Source organism: Xenopus tropicalis, chromosome 8, assembly GCF_000004195.4.
Source record: "Xenopus tropicalis strain Nigerian chromosome 8, UCB_Xtro_10.0, whole genome shotgun sequence".
Taxonomy (NCBI): domain Eukaryota; kingdom Metazoa; phylum Chordata; class Amphibia; order Anura; family Pipidae; genus Xenopus; species Xenopus tropicalis.
In genome coordinates, this window is record NC_030684.2 from 9,470,708 (window position 1) to 9,493,492 (window position 22,785).

Sequence of the window (22,785 nt, forward strand, 5' to 3'; positions counted from 1 at the left end):
TTGGGGCAGAACAGCCCTATTGGGTTTATTTAATGGTTAAATGATTCCCTTTTCTCTGTAATAATAAAACAGTACCTGTACTTGATCCCAACTAAGATATAATTACCCCTTATTGGGGCAGAACAGCCCTATTGGGTTTATTTAATGGTTAAATGATTCCCTTTTCTCTGTAATAATAAAACAGTACCTGTACTTGATCCCAACTAAGATGTAATTACCCCTTATTGGGGGCAGAACAGCCCTATTGGGTTTATTTAATGGTTAAATGATTCCCTTTTCTCTGTAATAATAAAACAGTACCTGTACTTGATCCCAACTAAGATATAATTACCCCTTATTAGGGGCAGAACAGCCCTATTGGGTTTATTTAATGGTTAAATGATTCCCTTTTCTCTGTAATAATAAAACAGTACCTGTACTTGATCCCAACTAAGATATAATTACCCCTTATTGGGGCAGAACAGCCCTATTGGATTTAATTGCAGTTTTATTGATTCTTTAGTAGACTTAAGGTATGGAGATCCAAATTACGGAAAGACCCCTTATCCGGAATACCCTTGGTCCCGAGCATTCTGGATAACGGGTCCTATACCTGTATATAGTTTCAAGGAGAAGTATTAGCCGACTAAAGACTTTACTTTATACCAGTGAGTGTCGACCATGAAGCGTAATCACTACCCAGGGCTCAGATGTTGGGATTCCCATTTATTCTGTATTTCAACTTAATACCACAGATCACATCCGACGGGATGAAAAGTGCGCAGAACCGGTGGCGTGTGTGTTTCAACTGATTAGTCCCAAACATGTCCCCCCCAGCTTCCTTGCCTGCTCCTTTCATTGTACCGTTGGCTCCTCAAAAGACTCCGGTCTTTGTTTGATGTAGTCCTCGGCTCGATCGTTTTCAGCCAATTGCCCCAACGAGATGCCGGCTGAACGTCGGGAACAATCTGCGGGTCTTTCCTTTGCAATTACGCTCCGCGGCCGTCTCTTTCATTCCCGGGGCTCGGAGAAATTGTGTCTCGTTAAAAAGCCAGGCTGCTGAAATTACACCATCGTGTTCGCCGGCAGCGGTTATACGTATGAGAGGTAAAATTAAAATGCAGAAATGAAACGATCGAGCTGAGGAGCACTTGGGTTTGGTACTGACATAAATGCGGCTTCTGCAGAGGGAAAGCTGCCATGTTGGTATGTCTGGGAAAGGGGATCAATCATTGGCTGTTTATTTCAACTAATGGATCACATCAATGTTCCACTAATTATTTATAAACAATGTCAATCAAAAGTGTATTGCAGATACATGAAATCACGAGTTCGAATCCCGAATGGGATAAAATCGGATTGGAGACGATAATTTCTGAAGATCCCAAATATCCCTAAAAAAATCGTAGTAGTCACAATAATATCGTATTGGGGATCTGAAATTTTCGTACCGAACGATCGTAAACAGCGGGAAAACCTTTCCGACTTTGACAGGGTCGGACTGGGGGGTAAAGGGCCCACAGGGGCCCGCGCCCATAGCCTCCCCCCCATCCCCCCTTGCAGGGCCCCCCACCCGACGTCCTTCTCCAAGCACGTAAATTTAACGCATCGGGGCAGGAGCGGTCAGGCAGGGGGAGCGCCACAAGGGTCGGGTCTGGGCCGCCGGGGCCCACTAGAATTTTTCCCAGTATCCCGGCGGCCCAGTCTGACCCTGGACTTTGACCCTTCTGTGCATGATTTTGGAAGCCTCCCATAGGGCTCAATGGCTCCAACCTGGCCCAAGGAAAGTCGTACTCGTTGCGACAATACGATTTTGTCGCGTAGAAGTTGCGCAAAAGAACGAAAAAATCGACGAAAATACGCAAGGTACAGAAAATTAGAAAAAAAATACGATTTTGTTCTATGCAGCCCGTTCGTACTTTAATAAATAGGCCCCTTAGGGTAAGGACCCACGGAGTGGTTCAGTCGCCTGCAATAAATCTCTGCTATTGTGGGCGACTAACCGCTCCAAAATGGCTTTCCACTGGCAACAGTAGAAGTCGCATCGCCTTGTTTTCCAAAGTTGCCTGTGGAAAGTCATTCCAGAGCAGTTAAGGCGGCCATATACGGGCCAAATGTAGCTACCGATATCAGTCCCTTAGACCGATTCGGCAGCTTATTGGCCGTGTAAGGGCACTACCGACGGGCCTGGCCGACCGATATCTGGCCTGATATTGATCGGGCAGGTTAAAAAATTTAGTCGGATCGGGGACCGCATCGGCTCGTTGATGTGGCTCCCAAAACGACTGTGCCTATTACCGGCGTTCTAATTAGCCTAAATTCACCTGATATTGCCCCGTAGGTGGGGATATCAGGAGAAGATCCGCTTGCTTGGCGACATCACCAAGCGAGTGGATCTTAACGTGTATGGGCACCTTTAGTCACCCACGATAGCAGAGATCTATCATGGGCAACTAAACTGCTCCATGAGTCCTTAGCCTTAAACTCAACCCCTTTTATAGATAGCGGAAAAAACTAATTTGTCACTTAAGGGCTGAGATAGGTCAAATATGACATCAATGCTGGGACTGGGATCGTCATCACTATTGGGAAAGGGAATCCCAACAAAGATATAATTACCCCTTATTGGGGGCAGAACAGCCCTATTGGGTTTATTTCATGGTTAAATGATTCCCTTTTCTCTGTAATAATAAAACAGTACCTGTACTTGATCCCAACTAAGATATAATTACCCCTTATTGGGGGCAGAACAGCCCTATTGGGTTTATTTAATGGTTAAATGATTCCCTTTTCTCTGTAATAATAAAACAGTACCTGTACTTGATCCCAACTAAGATATAATTACCCCTTATTGGGGGCAGAACAGCCCTATTGGGTTTATTTCATGGTTAAATGATTCCCTTTTCTCTGTAATAATAAAACAGTACCTGTACTTGATCCCAACTAAGATATAATTACCCCTTATTGGGGGCAGAACAGCCCTATTGGGTTTATTTAATGGTTAAATGATTCCCTTTTCTCTGTAATAATAAAACAGTACCTGTACTTGATCCCAACTAAGATATAATTACCCCTTATTGGGGCAGAACAGCCCTATTGGGTTTATTTCATGGTTAAATGATTCCCTTTTCTCTGTAATAATAAAACAGTACCTGTACTTGATCCCAACTAAGATATAATTACCCCTTATTGGGGCAGAACAGTCCTATTGGGTTTATTTAATGGTTAAATTATTCCCTTTTCTCTGTAATAATAAAACAGTACCTGTACTTGATCCCAACTAAGATATAATTACCCCTTATTGGGGGCAGAACAGCCCTATTGGGTTTATTTAATGGTTAAATGATTCCCTTTTCTCTGTAATAATAAAACAGTACCTGTACTTGATCCCAACTAAGATATAATTACCCCTTATTGGGGGCAGAACAGCCCTATTGGGTTTATTTAATGGTTAAATGATTCCCTTTTCTCTGTAATAATAAAACAGTACCTGTACTTGATCCCAACTAAGATATAATTACCCCTTATTGGGGGCAGAACAGCCCTATTGGGTTTATTTAATGGTTAAATGATTCCCTTTTCTCTGTAATAATAAAACAGTACCTGTACTTGATCCCAACTAAGATATAATTACCCCTTACTGGGGCAGAACAGCCTTATTGGGTTTAATTAATGTTTTATTGATTTTTTAGTAGACTTCAGGTATGGAGATCCAATTACGGAAAGACTCCTTATCCGGAATACCCTTGGTCCCGAGCATTCTGGATAACGGGTCCTATACCTGTAGAAACAATGCACTCAAAGCAATTATTTCTCGTAACAATGAGGAATAAAAAGGAAACTCACTGGTTACAGCTAACCCTCGCCCGCGCAGGATCCATGAGGCGCAGGGTGTCCCTGATGACGGCGATTTTCACCTCCTCGTCCACCAGGCTCGGCACGTGCTCGAACACCCCCGGAAGGAGCTTTGCAAAAATAAAACGAACACCGTCAGGAAGGAAATATTTGTGCTCTATTGTGTGAAATATTACAGTTTAACATATCTAATTAGAAACAATTTCTTCACGCCGGCACCTCCGTTTACCTGTGTTATTTAAACAGCACATACCCACCAGCTATTTTGCAGACAGGTTGCCGTTATTAATATTACACTCGCAATGAGAATGTTGAAGCGCCCAAGAGCTTTGCCTTGAAAAGTCTTTCATGTGTAAATTCACAATGTAAATTACGGCAGATAAAGGCCGCTACATTAATTCCTTCTCACTGCAGCTCCCATTACCAGTGTTTTGTATGTGTTTAGTTATACCCAATTGTACTTTACAATACATGTATTAGAAGAACGGTCTTAATCTGCCGGGATCTTCAATCCACTCAGTCTGTATATAAAGTTTCCCTTAGACAGTACAGTATGGGGGTACAGCTTATTGTGTGCCCAGAACATTCCTTCTCTGTATATTTGTATTTATACATATGGGAGGGAGGTGCCATAGTGTTTCCCTTAGACAGTACAGTATGGGGGTACAGCTTATTGTGTGCCCAGAACATTCCTTCTCTGTATATTTGTATTTATACATATGGGAGGGAGGTGCCATAGTGTTTCCCTTAGACAGTACAGTATGGGGGTACAGCTTATTGTGTGCCCAGAACATTCCTTCTCTGTATATTTGTATTTATACATATGGGAGGGAGGTGCCATAGTGTTTCCCTTAGACAGTACAGTATGGGGGTACAGCTTATTGTGTGCCCAGAACATTCCTTCTCTGTATATTTGTATTTATACATATGGGTAGGGGGTGCCATAGTGTTTCCCTTAGACAGTACAGTATGGGGGTACAGCTTATTGTGTGCCCAGAACATTCCTTCTCTGTATATTTGTATTTATACATATGGGAGGGAGGTGCCATAGTGTTTCCCTTAGACAGTACAGTATGGGGGTACAGCTTATTGTGTGCCCAGAACATTCCTTCTCTGTGTATTTGTATAGATACATATGGGAGTGAGCTAGAATCTCAGCCATAAAGCAGGGCAGGACTGCTGCTTACAATGGGGGGGGGATCAGATAGGATCTGTGCCACTGTGACAGAATGCTCTGTTATACAGATAGCTAGAATCTCAGCCATAAAGCAGGGCAGGACTGCTGCTTACAATGGGGGGATCAGATAGGATCTGTGCCACTGTGACAGAATGCTCTGTTATACAGATAGCTAGAATCTCAGCCATAAAGCAGGGCAGGACTGCTGCTTACAATGGGGATCAGATAGGATCTGTGCCACTGTGACAGAATGCTCTGTTATACAGATAGCTAGAATCTCAGCCATAAAGCAGGGCAGGACTGCTGCTTACAATGGGGGGATCAGATAGGATCTGTGCCACTGTGACAGAATGCTCTGTTATACAGATAGCTAGAATCTCAGCCATAAAGCAGGGCAGGACTGCTGCTTACAATGGGGATCAGATAGGATCTGTGCCACTGTGACAGAATGCTCTGTTATACAGATAGCTAGAATCTCAGCCATAAAGCAGGGCAGGACTGCTGCTTACAATGGGGGGGATCAGATAGGATCTGTGCCACTGTGACAGAATGCTCTGTTATACAGATAGCTAGAATCTCAGCCATAAAGCAGGGCAGGACTGCTGCTTACAATGGGGGGGATCAGATAGGATCTGTGCCACTGTGACAGAATGCTCTGTTATACAGATAGCTAGAATCTCAGCCATAAAGCAGGGCAGGACTGCTGCTTACAATGGGGGGATCAGATAGGATCTGTGCCACTGTGACAGAATGCTCTGTTATACAGATAGCTAGAATCTCAGCCATAAAGCAGGGCAGGACTGCTGCTTACAATGGGGGGGTCAGATAGGATCTGTGCCACTGTGACAGAATGCTCTGTTATACAGATAGCTAGAATCTCAGCCATAAAGCAGGGCAGGACTGCTGCTTACAATGGGGGGGTCAGATAGGATCTGTGCCACTGTGACAGATTGCTCTGTTATACAGATAGCTAGAATCTCAATCTGTTCCCCCAAAATGTCCCCAGTGTATCCCTATGTTCTATGCACAAGCCTATCTGGCCCATTCCCCTATCATTGGTTTTATTATTAAGGATTTTATATATTTATGTATTTTTAAACTTTTTCTTGGAAGTGTGCTGTGCTGGTTGCATTCTCCTGTGGTGCTGCTAAGGAATATATACGTTACCCCATAAATCTTTTATCTCTCCTTCTCCTCCGAGAGGCCACGGGCAAAAACTTCCCTTCCAGGCTGTTTGATAGGGATCAGCAGGATTACACTCTGGGTCTAGTTCAGGTTTGAGAGTATATCTTATATCTTAGCCCCTTCTTACAGGGTTTGAACCGTGCAGAGCTAAATTAGTGATAGACCTGGGAGCCACGGGACCCGTGGATTAAAAAAGCACAGGTCAAAATGATTTTGGCTCAATAAAACCCACCCTTACCCAGCCCACCATGCCAATATATATACTCAAGCCCACCCCGTGTAAGTGAGGGCTGTCCCGGCACTAGTAGGGTTGGGACAGCCCATAGACATCAGGTGGGGGGGCAATGAATAAAGCCACCCACCCACTAAAGACCACCCTTACCCAGCCCACCATGCCAATATATATACTCAAGCCCACCCCATGTAAGGGAGTGCTGTCCCGGCAGTAGTGGGGTTGGGACAGTCCATAGATGTCAGGTAGGGGGGGCAATGAATAAAACCACCCACCCACTAAAGACCACCCTTACCCATCCCACTGTGCCAATATATATACTCAAGCCCACCCCGTGTAAGTGAGGGCTGTCCCGGCACTAGTAGGGTTGGGACAGTCCATAGACGTCAGGTAGGGGTGGCAATGAATAAAGCCACCCACTAAAGACCACCCTTACCCAGCCCACCCTACCAATATATATACTCAAGCCCACCCCATGTAAGTGAGGGCTGTCCCGGCACTAGTGGGGTTGGGACAGCCCATAGACGTCAGGTAGGGGTGGCAATGAATAAAGCCACCCACCCACCCACTAAAGACCCACCTTTAAGGGAAACTGGTTGGCCCAAACACCTATGACCCATGGGTGTCTTGGTCTATCCATAGGGTCATAAACAGATGGGTGGTGGTTCCAACTGCCACTATTACATGAGTTACCCCATTCATATGCCCCTCTCTGTAGCTTGGTCTTTTTCCCATGACCATTTTGGCCTTGGTGATGTCACTGGCAGGACCCCTTCCTCATGTCACCCCCAAGTCGTGGCTCAGGAGAAGGTACAAAGGCTCGGGTGGGTGCAGGTGTCCCAAGGGCAGGTTAGAGTTGGGTGGAGATCACTATTGCATAGTGTGCAAGACAACATTAGTGGTGATGTTGCTCATAGCAACCAATCAGCAATTAGAATTAAATAGTTACAAGTTATGGGCAACATCACTGGTGTATGACTTTTCCTTGAGTATCTTTTCATATTTACAGCCAGTAAGTGAATGCCGTTGTTCCACTTGCGTATCAGGTAACACAATGGGGGGGATAATAATTCAGCCATAGCCGCAGGTTACAGGTCAGGGAGTTTATATGTGGCCATTGCAGTCTCACAATCTCCTCAAATCCCCGCTCTCTCTCTTCTTTCCTCTCTTTTCCGATAAGCTCTTGAGGTGAGAGCTCAGTACAGATCCATGGAGTCTCTCGGAATAGAAAGAAAGAGACAGAGAGGAGCCAGTACTTAAGGGGATTCTTGTTCTTTGCTTTATTGAAGATGAAAGAGATGTCTCTTCCGCCGCCGCCGCCGCCGATCTCCATCAGGCCAGTCACACAAAGCACAAATGCATATTTCTCGGCACAGTGGTTCCATGCACTTAGAGATAAATGAATGCATTTCACGTCCCGATGAGCTGATTTATCATTCTGCCATTAATGGAGCGCAATCAATTATTTTATTTTGCTAAAAGAGATTCCACCTCTGAGCAGCGGCTGTCACTTTCTGGAACGCTCGCAGTGCTAATGGCACGCAGGGCTACCTGATTATCATTAAAGGGGCACTGTCGAAATTGGCATTCGTGCCCGATTCAAGGAGGCCCATTTACAAAGCAAAAGCAGTCTGCTGTGTCCTTTACCCACAATGCACTATTATTTCCCAGAATTCAGGGCCGGATTTCTCCGTGAGGCACCCCGAGGCCGCCCCTGTGGCTGTCCCCCTCTGTGCCTTTAAACTCCCATACGGAGCAGTGGGGAGAGGTCCCAACTGTTCCGTATGGGAGCCAAATTTAAAAATTTTCTTGCGGCGGGGCGGCGGCATGCCGCCCCTAAACTTCTGCAGCCCTAGGCCCGGGCCTTTGTGGCCTTTCCCCAAATCCAGGCCTGCCAGAATTCCAGTACAACTGCTCATTCCAAGGTCTCCTTGTACTTTACCCCCCCCAAAAAAATGCTACAACTGCTTCAATATGCACTGAGATATACTTACACAAACCTGTATAAAAGCAGCACAATATTTAATACCCATTTCTGGGTAATTATTTTGTTTACAGATGCCTTATTTACCGTTCCCCTGTCGTTGGCAAGCAGAGAGACTGCTAATAGCCCTTACTTTTCTCTGCATTTAGAAAGCCAAGCCATGCTGGCTACTGGCACGGGTACAAGCTGCAGTTTCTAGGTGCAAGTTATCACCTGAACATAGAGATGGTGTCTGTTATACCACTTGCTCTCCCTAGGTGTCGCTATAAAGTAAGGCACTTTAGGTGGCCATACACATGAAGATTTACTCGCTTGGCGAGGTCGCCAAGCAAGCGGATCTTCACCCGATATCCCCACCTACGGGTGGGCGATATTGGGGAACATGTAGGCTAATTCGATCGTTTGGCTCTGGGGCCAAACGATCGAATTATAATGGCGGCAATGGGGCAGTCGGTTCGGGGACCTCATCAACGAGCTGATGCGGTCCCTGATCCGACTGAATCTTTTAACCTGCCCGATCAAGATCTGGCCAATTTCAGGCCAGATATCACTCGGTTTCTGCCCCTACACGGGCCGATAAGCTGCCGAATCGCTCCAAGGGACCAATATCGGCAACTACAATCGGCCCGTGTATGGGGACCTTAAGTGGTGGTAGAAGCCATTTCTGGCATTCAAACGTTTGGCAAGGGCCCCACATACCTATTAAATACAACTGAACATATATCTGTATCAGTCCCCTAAATCCCACTCTATTTGGCCCTAATGCTAAGCTTTTATGAGTATCTGAAGAGCGAATAAGCTTTCTCCCCAAATCTCACCCTAAATGTGCTTAGCCCCCCAGCCAGTAGCGATGTGCACCCAACCCTAACCTGCCGATGTGTTATCTACAGCCTACCCTAAAGGTCCCCATATCCGGGCCAATTCTAGCTGCCGATATCGGCCCCTTAGACTGAGTTGGCAGCTTATTGGCCCGTGTATGGGCACTACCGACAGGGCCTGACCGACCGATATCTGGCCTGAAATCGGACAGATCTCGATTGGGCAGGTTTAAAAATGTAGTCAAATCGGGGGCCACATCGGCTTGTTGACGCGGTCCCCGAACCGACTACGGCTATACCCGTCGTTCTAATTCGATTGGTTGACCAAATTAGCCTGAAATAGCCCGATATCGCCCACCCGTAGGTGGGGATATCGGGAGAAGATCAGCTCGCTTGGCGACCTCGCCTAGCGAGCAGATCATAACGTGTATGGCCACCTTATCCAGCTGAGCCTTTGTATTTATAGACCCACCCCTCTCTGACATCACAAAAGGGGTGGGATATGTGTGCAGGAATATATATTATAAATACTGACATCCCAAGGTGGAAGCGGGGCATCTTAAGGTCTGAAACTGTGTGGATGTCCGACCCATGGGTAAACCTGCAGATCCCATGGATTTTGGGCCGGCTCACACTGCACTACCAGGCAGTGCCCCAGTTTCCCCCCCAGGGGGGCCACTGATATAAAGCAGGCCATACACGCACCAATGATATCGTACAAAACCTCATTTCATATGATATCCTGTGTGTGTATGGAGACTCGTCGATTGGCCAGGTTAGAAAATTCTGATTGGGCGCCATTGAAGGCATCCAAGGAAAATCTACGTTCCCACACAACACAGAAACCCCTAATATCCCTATCACTGTTCTTTCATAAAATAGGAATAAATATAATTTTTATACACTGAAATCCAACAGTTCTTCTCTTTCTGCACCATTTGAAATCCTGGCAGGGGAGGAGGGACTAAAACACTGATGTTACAAATTGTAACAACTTCCCCACAGCTTACAGACAGCCTGCAGGAACTACATAACCCACAATGCATTGCACTGGGATGTTCCTTTCCTTATTGGCATCCCGTGTGCAGCAGGGGATTGTGGGATTGGGAGGATGCAGAGGACAGGCGACTACTGTTGTATTTTTTTTGAGTCACAAAGTAGTCAGGCCGATCAGCAGGGGGCGGGGCTTAGGGAACTGTTCCAAACCATATTATTACATTACATGAGAAGGCTGCATATTTTTTAAATTGTGTATATTGCAAAATTGTTTGAAATTATGTTTACTTGTTTGGGAGGAGTTCCCCTTTAAATGATAAGAGGAATTACTCAAAAATGCCCAATAGTGTTCCAGTCAGTATCCCCAGGTTTCTGCCTACACTCATCCCAGCCAGAAACCCTGCTGTGCTCCCAATGCCTACAGTCACTGAAGGGGGTGCTGCCATTATGGTGCCCAATGGCAGAGGGGGATCCAAAACAGATGAAAGTGTGAAACACAGTGGATCTGGGCAGGGTTTGGGTGGTTCATGGACAGGGTTTTGACATATGGGGTGAATTATAGGTGCTGGCAGGACCCTCCTCCTAGGGGCCCAGGTAACCAATGGGTTAGTCATTTGGGACCACTGCGGAGGGAGGGCACTGTTAGCTAGTATAGGGTCCCGTCATATGGGGTGAATCATAGGTGCTGGCAGGACCCTCCTCCTAGGGGCCCAGGTAACCAATAGGTTAGTCATTTGGGACCACTGGGTAGGGAGGGCACTGTTAGCTAGTATAGGGTCCCGTCATATGGGGTGAATCATAGGTGTAGGCAGGACCCTCCTCCTAGGGGCCCAGGTAACCAATGGGTTAGTCATTTGGGACCACTGTGGAGGGAGGGCACTGTTAGCTAGTATAGGGTCCCGTCTTATGGGGTGAATCATAGGTGCTGGCAGGACCCTCCTCCTAGGGGCCCAGGTAACCAATGGGTTAGTCATTTGGGACCACTGTGGAGGGAGGGCACTGTTAGCTAGTATAGGGTCCCGTCTTATGGGGTGAATCATAGGTGCTGGCAGGACCCTCCTCCTAGGGGCCCAGGTAACCAATGGGTTAGTCATTTGGGACCACTGCAGAGGGAGGGAGGGCACTGTTAGCTAGTATAGGGTCCCGTCATATGGGGTGAATCATAGGTGCTGGCAGGACCCTCCTCCTAGGGGCCCAGGTAACCAATGGGTTAGTCATTTGGGACCACTGCAGAGGGAGGGAGGGCACTGTTAGCTAGTATAGGGTCCCGTCATATGGGGTGAATCATAGGTGCTGGCAGGACCCTCCTCCTAGGGGCCCAGGTAACCAATGGGTTAGTCATTTGGGACCACTGCAGAGGGAGGGAGGGCACTGTTAGCTAGTATAGGGTCCCGTCTTATGGGGTGAATCATAGGTGTAGGCAGGACCCTCCTCCTAGGGGCCCAGGTAACCAATGGGTTAGTCATTTGGGACCACTGTGGAGGGATGGCACTGTTAGCTAGTATAGGGTCCCGTCTTATGGGGTGAATCATAGGTGCTGGCAGGACCCTCCTCCTAGGGGCCCAGGTAACCAATGGGTTAGTCATTTGGGACCACTGCAGAGGGAGGGAGGGCACTGTTAGCTAGTATAGGGTCCCGTCATATGGGGTGAATCATAGGTGCTGGCAGGACCCTCCTCCTAGGGGCCCAGGTAACCAATGGGTTAGTCATTTGGGGCCACTGGGGAGGGAGGGCACTGTTAGCTAGTATAGGGTCCCGTCATATGGGGTGAATCATAGGTGCTGGCAGGACCCTCCTCCTAGGGGCCCAGGTAACCAATGGGTTAGTCATTTGGGGCCACTGGGGAGGGAGGGAGGGCACTGTTAGCTAGTATAGGGTCCCGTCTTATGGGGTGAATCATAGGTGTAGGCAGGACCCTCCTCCTAGGGGCCCAGGTAACCAATGGGTTAGTCATTTGGGACCACTGCAGAGGGAGGGAGGGCACTGTTAGCTAGTATAGGGTCCCGTCATATGGGGTGAATCATAGGTGCTGGCAGGACCCTCCTCCTAGGGGCCCAGGTAACCAATGGGTTAGTCATTTGGGACCACTGCAGAGGGAGGGAGGGCACTGTTAGCTAGTATAGGGTCCCGTCATATGGGGTGAATCATAGGTGCTGGCAGGACCCTCCTCCTAGGGGCCCAGGTAACCAATGGGTTAGTCATTTGGGGCCACTGGGGAGGGAGGGCACTGTTAGCTAGTATAGGGTCCCGTCATATGGGGTGAATCATAGGTGCTGGCAGGACCCTCCTCCTAGGGGCCCAGGTAACCAATGGGTTAGTCATTTGGGACCACTGCGGAGGGAGGGCACTGTTAGCTAGTATAGGGTCCCGTCAGGACTACTGATGGTCTTCCTACAGTAGCTTGCTCCTCACAAGAACTTCACATAGAGCTTCTTTATTAGTATTAGAAAGCTATAACCCAATGGAGATCATGTCTATGAAGATTCAGATCATGATATACAGTATCTAGTAGAATTAAGTCTAAAACAACTGGACTTTTCTGAGTTTTTTCTTGAAAATATTTCACCACTCATCTGAGTGGCTTCTTCACAGACTGTACAGTCCCTCAAGGGTTTAAATGCTGGGGAATACCCTACCAGTCATTTGAACTGAAGAAGCCACACTAGTAGACTTAATTCTACTAGATACTGTAATGGAGATCATGTAAACCTGAATAGGAAGTAGATAGAGAGATGGATGAGTTGATGGATGGACAGGGTAGAACAAAAGCCTCACCTCTTGCTCGTGGTCGATCTTCATGCTCGGATTGGCATTGACTTCAAGTAACACAGGTTTCAAGTTTTTCAAAAGGAGGATATCAAATCCTAGAATCTAAAGCAGACAAAATACCTTTGTTAATAACATCCAGCGGAGTGGTAACCCATAGCAACCAATAAGATGCTTTTTAGCAACGTTAGTAGAAAGTCCTGGCCAGTAGAGCCGATACTGTACGTTGGTGATTTACAGATTTCATAAAGCAAAAGATATAAATCAGAAGGGCAGCGATGAGGAGTCCAAGTAGCAGCAGAAGACCTTTGGGGTAGCTTAGTGGTTAACAGACAGTAGATTAATACAGTTCACTGCAAAAAAATAATAAAGTCATTGCCTTGGGTCGGAATTATCTCCCGTAAATACTTTTTCAGAAGTGTTAAGTACCGTTCTGACCTCGTGTATCAGTGCTATAATTCCTCGTTCATTAAGCGCTAATTCCAGTCCGTGGGCACAGAACCCCTCGCCCTTTCTATCTATTACAGCCGGGATCTTTCCGCATGGGTACGGGCAGTCTATCAATGCAGAACCCTGCTGGCAGCTGAGATGTTATGCTGGGGCCCTGCACTATGAATAACTCAAGCTACAGTTACAATGGTTACAAAGAGGCAAAAGAATTCTAATTTGCAATAAAGTCGAATAAGTGAGGTCGCTCAAAATGATGTTGATCGACCAGAAGTATGCGTAAGTGCGGTGTGAAGGCAGCTTGATCGCGGTCCACCAGAAATCCATGAGGGATCGACTGGTGGACTGCAATCAACGTATTGGCCACCCCTGATATAGGTTAAATCAGTGCTATCCAACTTCTGTGGTACCGAGGGCCTGGAATTCTTCCGGCCTACATGGTGGAGGGCCGATAATGGAAGCCAGTTTTGACCACTCCCCTTTTTAAAACCACACTCACTTGAAACCACACCCATGTTATCGCATGGCCATAGCCATATTAACGGTGGTAGTACAGCAGAAACCTGCCATACTCTGCCTTCCCTACCCTGCCTGTGTGTGCAATACTCTGCCTGCCCTATGCTGCTTGTGTGTGCCATACTCTGCCTGCCCTATGCTGCTTGTGTGTGCCATACTCTGCCTGCCCTACCCTGCCTGTGTGTGCCATACTCTGCCTGCCCTACCCTGCCTGTGTGCCATACTCTGCCTGCCCAATGCTGCCTGTGTGTGCCATACTCTGCCTGCCCTATGATGCCTGTGTGTGCCATACTCTGCCTGCCCTACGCTGCCTGTGTGTGCCATACTCTGCCTGCCCTATGCTGCCTGTGTGTGCCATACTCTGCCTGCCCTACGCTGCCTGTGTGTGCCATACTCTGCCTGCCCTATGCTGCCTGTGTGTGCCATACTCTGCCTGCCCTATGCTGCCTGTGTGCCATACTCTGCCTGTCCTATGCTGCCTGTGTGTGCCAAACTCTACCTGCCCTACCCTGCCTGTGTGTGCCATAATCTGCCTGTCCTATGCTGCCTGTGTGTGCCATACTCTGCTTTCCCTATGCTGCCTGGGAGTGCCATACTCTGCCTGCCCTATGCTGCCTGTGTGTGCCATACTCTGCCTGCACTATGCTGCCTGTGTGTGCCATACTCTACTTTCCCTATGCTGCCTGTGAGTGCCATACTCTGCCTGCCCTATGCTGCCTGTGTGTGCCAAACTCTGCCTGCCCTATGCTGCCTGTGTGTGCCATACTCTGCCTGCCCTATGCTGCCTGTGCCTCATCTCTTCGCAGTAAGGAACAAAGACATTTTGCAAGGTTTTCTTTGTACAGGCTGAACAAACTTGGGTTATAATCAGCAAGGGAGAATTTATGATCAGTAATATGTGTCTTTCTTGAAAGGGCGGTACCATTACTGAATTCCCCAGTAAAAGAGGTGGCAATGAGTGATTGGTGGAATTCCAAACAAAGAAAGGCATATATACTGGCATGTATATACCTGTTTATATGCAGAACACTGGGAGTTGTATAGGGAGGAGCTGGGTTTGTATGCCAATATACAGTACCTGGAAGCACGTTGGTCCTGGCTTTCCCGGGGGTATATCGGCTTGGTAATAGACCTTGAGCTCCGGTACTAGAGCCAAAGTAGTCTTGATCACAAGTGAAATGATATCCGACCACACTTTCTTAACGTCCAGCCCTTTGGCCGAGAGCCTATAGAGCACGCTGGAGAAAGTCCTCTTGCTGCCGGTGTGCATGCTGTCCGAGTGGACGTAGTTCCCGCTGTGGAGGTTGAGCGAGTAGTTGGTTAAGTGCATGTAGACGTGGTGAAGGTTCTTATGGTTGGGCTCCTGATAAGGCTCCGTGCAGAACCTGGAGAGGCCATCTTTGGCTATGTAAATTTCCAATGGTTCTAGGGACTTTATCAAGACATAGAGGCGGATATCAAACTTGAGCTTGTCTATAAGGAGGGGCTTAGTGATGTATTCCTGGACCACAGACGGTCTGTTCTGCAAGCTTCCCATCATTCTGATTTCAGATGGGTCTTTAATGAGGTAGATCCCATCACCCTGGCAACCACCATCCGGTTTCACAATGAACGTCGGTCTCCATGTTGGGTCATTTTCTTTTCCTAGACGTACCTAGAACATTCATAAGAAGGTCAGTGTTAGTGATACAAGTCTTTTATCTCTCAGTACATATACCCTGGCATTTCTATTATCCTACTCTCTATTTTTCTTTGAATGTTTAAAATCCAGGGTGGGACTGGGCTGGCGGGGCACTACGACCCAGGCCCGCACCCTTTGTCTGCAAATGTGGGTGCCCCTATCGAGGCCGCAAGTGTGTATAAAGTGTGCAGGGGAGAGGGGTTAGCGGTTAGTGTCAGATTAAGACCTCACAACTTGGGGGGGGGGCCCTGGCACCCCAGTCTGACACTGTAAACACCTCACTTATTGTGGGGAGAGAGCAAGACAATGGAGGCCAAGGGGTAATTGTACCCAAGGCAAATGCCCCTGCCTTTTCTCCTGCCAGTCACAGCCAACAGCTTCCCATTCCGATCGTAACCCCATGACCAGGGCCACCATCAGGGGGGCACAGGGCGGACAGTCGTCACGGGCCCCAATAAAGGGGACCTGGCCATGTTACAGTTTTCTTAGTAGCTCAGGCACCCTTAAATCAATTTCGACCCCTGTCATTGGTGGTCAGCGGGTAATCCTATTGAGGGGGGAGCTGGAGGATGCTGGGGGGGAGCTGAAGGATGCTGGGCGGGAGCTGGAGGATGCTGGGGGGGAGCTGGATGATGCTGGGGGGGAGCTGGAGGATGCTGGGGGGAGCTGGAGGATGCTGGGGGGGAGCTGGAGGATGCTTGGGGGGAGCTGGAGGATGCTGGGGGGAGCAGGAGGATGTTGGGGGGGAGCTGGAGGATGCTGGGGGGGAGCTTGAGGATGCTGGGGGGGAGCTGGAGGATGCTGGGGGGAGCTGGAGGATGCTGGGGGGAGCTGGAGGATGCTTGGGGGGAGCTGGAGGATGCTGGGGGGAGCTGGAGGATGCTGGGAGGCTGCCCTGGCATCACTGCAAAATGCAACCCCTGGCTACCAATGTTTTAGGGGGGCAAAAGGGCCGGGGCAAAAGGGTACCCCGGCTACCAATGTCTGTGTGTCCTTTTTAATGATGGGAGGGGTCACTGGGGAAGTGGCCATTGGGGGGCGGGTTGTGGGAGGAGGGTGGGGTCCAAAAAATGTTGTTGTGAGGGGCCCGTGATTTCTGATGGCGGCACTGCCCATAACACCTTCATTTCCCCCTGCTGTCTTTGCTCTTTCAGGTACCAGTAAGCCAGACAGAAGCAGATTAATTTATTTACTAATTGCTGCCTAACCCCCCCCCCCCCATCCAGTTGCACCCTCTTCTGCCTGCCCTTGTTTCCTGTCCAGCAAGGGCAGATGTCTATGTGACGGGGTGGAAGTGGAAGGAACAAATTAGCAGGTTGAGGATACTCAATTTTCATATTGTCACCTGAGACTCAAAAGGTTGGAGACTGAACTTGACCGAGATGAACTGATTTGAGATACAGGTATGGGACCTGTTATCCAGAATGCTTGGGACCTGGGGTCTTTCGGATAAAGGATCTTTCCGTAGTTTGAATCTTCATGATTTATGATTACTAAAAAATCTTTTAAACATTAAATAAACCCAATAGGGCTGTTCTGCCCCCAATAAGGGGTAATTATATCTTAGTTGGGATCAAGTACAGGTACTGTTTTATTATTACAGAGAAAAGGGAATCATTTAACCATGAAATAAACCCAATAGGGCTGTTCTGCCCCAATAAGGGGTAATTATATCTTAGTTGGGATCAAGTACAGGTACTGTTTTATTATTACAGAGAAAAGGGAATCATTTAACCATGAAATAAACCCAATAGGGCTGTTCTGCCCCAATAAGGGGTAATTATATCTTAGTTGGGATCAAGTACAGGTACTGTTTTATTATTACAGAGAAAAGGGAATCATTTAACCATTAAATAAACCCAATAGGGCTGTTCTGCCCCCAATAAGGGGTAATTATATCTTAGTTGGGATCAAGTACAGGTACTGTTTTATTATTACAGAGAAAAGGGAATCATTTAACCATTAAATAAACCCAATAGGGCTGTTCTGCCCCCAATAAGGGGTAATTATATCTTAGTTGGGATCAAGTACAGGTACTGTTTTATTATTACAGAGAAAAGGGAATCATTTAACCATTAAATAAACCCAATAGGGCTGTTCTGCCCCAATAAGGGGTAATTATATCTTAGTTGGGATCAAGTACAGGTACTGTTTTATTATTACAGAGAAAAGGGAATCATTTAACCATTAAATAAACCCAATAGGGCTGTTCTGCCCCAATAAGGGGTAATTATATCTTAGTTGGGATCAAGTACAGGTACTGTTTTATTATTACAGAGAAAAGGGAATCATTTAACCATTAAATAAACCCAATAGGGCTGTTCTGCCCCCAATAAGGGGTAATTATATCTTAGTTGGGATCAAGTACAGGTACTGTTTTATTATTACAGAGAAAAGGGAATCATTTAACCATTAAATAAACCCAATAGGGCTGTTCTGCCCCAATAAGGGGTAATTATATCTTAGTTGGGATCAAGTACAGGTACTGTTTTATTATTACAGAGAAAAGGGAATCATTTAACCATGAAATAAACCCAATAGGGCTGTTCTGCCCCCAATAAGGGGTAATTATATCTTAGTTGGGATCAAGTACAGATACTGTTTTATTATTACAGAGAAAAGGGAATCATTTAACCATTAAATAAACCCAATAGGGCTGTTCTGCCCCAATAAGGGGTAATTATATCTTAGTTGGGATCAAGTACAGGTACAGTTTTATTATTACAGAGAAAAGGGAATCATTTAACCATGAAATAAACCCAATAGGGCTGTTCTGCCCCCAATAAGGGGTAATTATATCTTAGTTGGGATCAAGTACAGGTACTGTTTTATTATTACAGAGAAAAGGGAATCATTTAACCATGAAATAAACCCAATAGGGCTGTTCTGCCCCAATAAGGGGTAATTATATCTTAGTTGGGATCAAGTACAGGTACTGTTTTATTATTACAGAGAAAAGGGAATCATTTAACCATGAAATAAACCCAATAGGGCTGTTCTGCCCCAATAAGGGGTAATTATATCTTAGTTGGGATCAAGTACAGGTACGCCCATTGACTTCAGTGCACTTCGTGAATTTCTGCCGTTTCGCAAATTTTTTGGCAAAGAATAATGGGACAGATTTGCTCACGACTTCTGAATATTTTTCACTTTGATAAACACGGGACTATTTCATGTTGCGGCACGGAATTACATTTACCAGTAACAGATGCAGACACCTGCGTTCATTCTAACCACAATAACATCATTTAAAAACTGTGATTAAAAAGTAATAACAATATTTATTCTATATTACGCTTTTCCGAATATATTTTCTAACGCATTTAAATTAAATGAAACCGTATTTGCCGTTTTTCATAAAAAAAAACAGCGTCAAAAATCTGAAACCTCTCAAGTTTCGAAGGAAACGAAGGATCCTTCAGGAAACCGAGGGGACATCTGCCCAGGCCCGGATTTGTGGAGAGGCCACAAAGGCCCAGGCCTACAGTGGCACAAAAATAGGGGTGGCACATTCAGTCGGATCAGGGACTGCATCGGCTCGTTGATGCGGTCCCCGAAACAGCTGCGCCCTTAACGTCCCTTGGACGTATTCGGCAGCTTATCAGCCGTGTAGGGGCAGGAACGAGGGGCCAGATATCAATCGGGCAGGTTGAAAGATTTAGTCGGAACGGGGACCGCATCAGCTCGTTGACGCAGTCCCCTAACCAATTGCCCCATTGCCGCCATTATAATCCGATCGTTTGGCCCCAGGGCCAAACAACCGAATTAGCCTAAATTCCTCCGATATCGCCCACCCGTAGGTGGGGATATCGGGAGAAGATCCGTTCGCTTGGTGACCTCGCCAGGAAAGTCATTGGTGATAAAAATATTGATCCAGAGTCCAATACTTTACAGAGGAGTTTCAGCAGTCGGACATTCAAAGAGCCCTGAGATCATTTGCCATTGTTAAGCTGACTTGGTGAAACCTATAGTTTATCTGAGCTAGTACTCCCATTCTTATATAAGTAGAACTGCCTGGAACAAATCTAATCTGGAATCCTGAAGAACTACTAAAATGGGACAGGTCAGATTAGGCACTGGTGTTCTATTATCTTACTAGGGTTCTCCTGGTTGACCAGATAATGAACAGGGTCAACTTACCTTAGTGGCATTGGAACTAGAAGCAATTTGATCATTGCGGTCCTCTTAGAGAGGACCATGGTAATGAAACTTGTTAGACAGTATTCTTAATGTGCCCACGCCAAGCGAGTGGATCTTCTCCCGATATCCCCACCTACAGGTAGGCTAATTCGTTCGTTTGGCCCCAGGCCAAATATATAATATAATGGCGGCAATGGGGCAATTAGTTCGTGGACCACATCAATGAGCCGATGTGGTCCCCGATCCGACTAAATCTTTCAACCTGCCCAACTGATATCTGGCCAATTTCGCCAAGTGAGCGGATCTTCTCCCGATATCCCCACCTACAGGTGGGTGATATCGGGGAAAATGTAGGCTAATTCGATCGGATTATAATGGCGGTCCGCATCAACGAGCCTATGTGGTCCCCGATCCGACTAAATCTTTCAACCTGCCGGATTGATATCTGGCCAATTTCGCCAAGTGAGCGGATCTTCTCCAGATATCCCCACCTACAGGTGGGTGATATCGGGGAAAATGTAGGCTAATTCGATCGGATTATAATGGCGGCAATGGGGCAATTGGTTAGGGGACAGCGTCAACGAGCTGATGCGGTCCCCGATCCGACTAAATCTTTCAACCTGCCCAATCGATATCTGGCCCCTCGTTCCTGCCCCTACACGGCTGATAAGCTGCCAAATACGTCCAAGGGACCCATATCGGCAGCTACAATCGGCCCGTGTATGGCCACCTTAAGATGATACTCTCTTTATACAACTAATCTGAGCCATAAAATAGTGCATTTATCATTTCAGGGAATGGCAATCTGCTGCCTTTGGGGAAGGGTGTTTTGATTGCTTTAGTTGCCCCCAAGATGAGTTGAGATTGCTCTGGTTCCCCCAAGAGGACAGCAGTCAAAACAACCCATTTCCCATTATGCTGAAGAATGGAGAACAGTCGTTTTCTTCTGAAATGAAAGGGAGGTTTCCTTATTGCAGATACTGGTCCAAAGGACCTTGAACTTAGAGTAAAACATGGAATAAATACCTTTCCCTCAGTTTTCTTTTATCAGAGGAAAGCTTAAAAAAAAATCCAGTGAATAGCTAGCTGAGCTAGTACTCCCATTCTTATATAAGTAGAACTACCTAGAACAAATCTAATCTAGAATTCTGAAGAACGACTAAAATGGGACAGGTCAGCTAAGGCACTGGCGTTTTACTATCTTACTAGGGTTCTCCTGGTTGACCAGATAATGAACAAGGTCAGCTTACCTTAGTGGCATTGGTACTCAAAGCAATTTGATCATTGTGGTCCTCTCAGGTAGAACCATGGCAATGAAAAGTTAGAAAGTATTCTTAATGTGCCCACGTGAAGCGAGCGGATCTTCTCCCAATATCCCGACCTACAGGTGGGCGATATCGGGGGAAATGTAGGCTAATTTGATTGTTTGGCCCTGGGGCCAAACGATCGAATTATAATAGCGACAATTGGTTCGGGGATCGCATCAACGAGCCAATGCGATCCCTGATCCGACTAAAGGTCCCCATACACGGCCCAATAGTAGCTGCCGATGTCGGTCCCTTGGACTGATTCGGCAGCTTATCGGCCCGTGTAGGGGCAGAAATGAGGGGCATGCCCGACCAATATCTGGTCTAAAATTGCCCAGATATCGATCGGCCAGGTTAGAAAATTCAGTTGGATCGGGGACCGCATTGGCTCGGCCCTGGAGCCAAACGATCAAATTATAATGGCGGCAATGGGGCATTTGCTTTGGGGACCGCATCAACGAGCCGATATGGTCCCCGATTCAACTAAATTCTTCAACCTGCCCGATTGATATCTGGCCAATTTTGCCAAGCAAGTGGATCTTCTCCCGATATCCCCACCTACAGGTGGGCGATATCTGGGAAAATGTAGGCTAATTCCATCGAATTATAATGGCGGCAATGGGGCAACTGGTTCGGAGACCACATCAACAAGCAGATACGGTCCCCGATCCGACTAAATCTTTCAACCTGCCCGACTAATATCTGGCCAATTTCCCCAAGCAAGCGGATCTTCTCCCAATATCCCCACCTACAGGTGGGCAATATCGGGGAAAATGTAGGCAAATTCGATCATTTGGCCCTGGGGCCAAATGATCGAATCATAATGGTGGCAATGGGGCAGTCGGTTTGGGGACCGCATCAATGAGCTGATGCAGTCCCCGATCCGACTAAATCTTTCAAACTGCCCGATTGATATCTGGCCAATTTCGTCAAGCGAGCGGATCTTCTCCCAATATCCCCACCTACAGGTGGGCGATATTGGCCCTGGGGCCAAACGATCGAATTATAATGGCGGCAATGGGGCAAACGGTTCAGTTGTCGACCCGACTAAATCTTTCAACCTGTCCGATTGATATCTGCCTAATTTTGCCAAGCGAGCGGATCTTCTCCCAATATCCCCACCTACAGGTGGGCGATATCGGGGAAAATGTAGGCTAATTCCATCGAATTATAATGGCGGCAATGGGGCAACTGGTTTGGAGACCGCATTAACAAGCAGATACGGTCCCCGATCTGACTAAATCTTTCAACCTGCCAGATTGATATCTGGCCAATTTCAGGCAAGGTATCGGTCGGACAGGCCCCTCGTTCCTGCCCCTACACGGGCCGATAAGCTGCCGAATCGGTCTAAGGGACCCATATCGCCGGCTACAATCGACCCGTGTATGGCCACCTTAAGATGATACTCTCTTTATACCACTAATCTGAGCTATAAAATAGTGCATTTATCATTCCACAGAATGGCAATCTGCTGCCTTTGGGGAAGGGTGTTTTGATTGCTTTAGTTGCCCCCAAGATGAGTTGAGATTGCTCTGGTTCCCCCAAGAGGACAGCAGTCAAAACAACCCATTTCCCATTATGCTGAAGAATGGAGAACAGTAGTTGCCTTCTGAGGCAATTGTCGACATAAGAACACGAGGAGAGTTTCAAATGAAAGGGAGGGAGGTCCAAAGGACCTTGAATTTAGACTATAAAATGGAAT

General features: G+C 47.0%; 1 protein-coding gene across 2 annotated transcripts in view; it reads right to left on the reverse strand.

Moving 5' to 3' along the window:
* ttll11 (tubulin tyrosine ligase like11) overlaps positions 1-22,785 on the reverse strand; it is a 125,663-nt gene that overhangs the window by 64,411 nt on the left and 38,467 nt on the right. For both annotated transcript variants that reach the window (XM_004916627.4, XM_031891618.1), the window contains exons 4-6: positions 15,034-15,609; positions 13,002-13,097; positions 3,826-3,944 (exon numbers count right to left, since the gene is read on the reverse strand). In XM_004916627.4, coding sequence (XP_004916684.3) covers positions 3,826-3,944; positions 13,002-13,097; positions 15,034-15,609 — 791 coding nt within the window. The remainder of the gene's footprint in view (positions 1-3,825; positions 3,945-13,001; positions 13,098-15,033; positions 15,610-22,785) is intronic.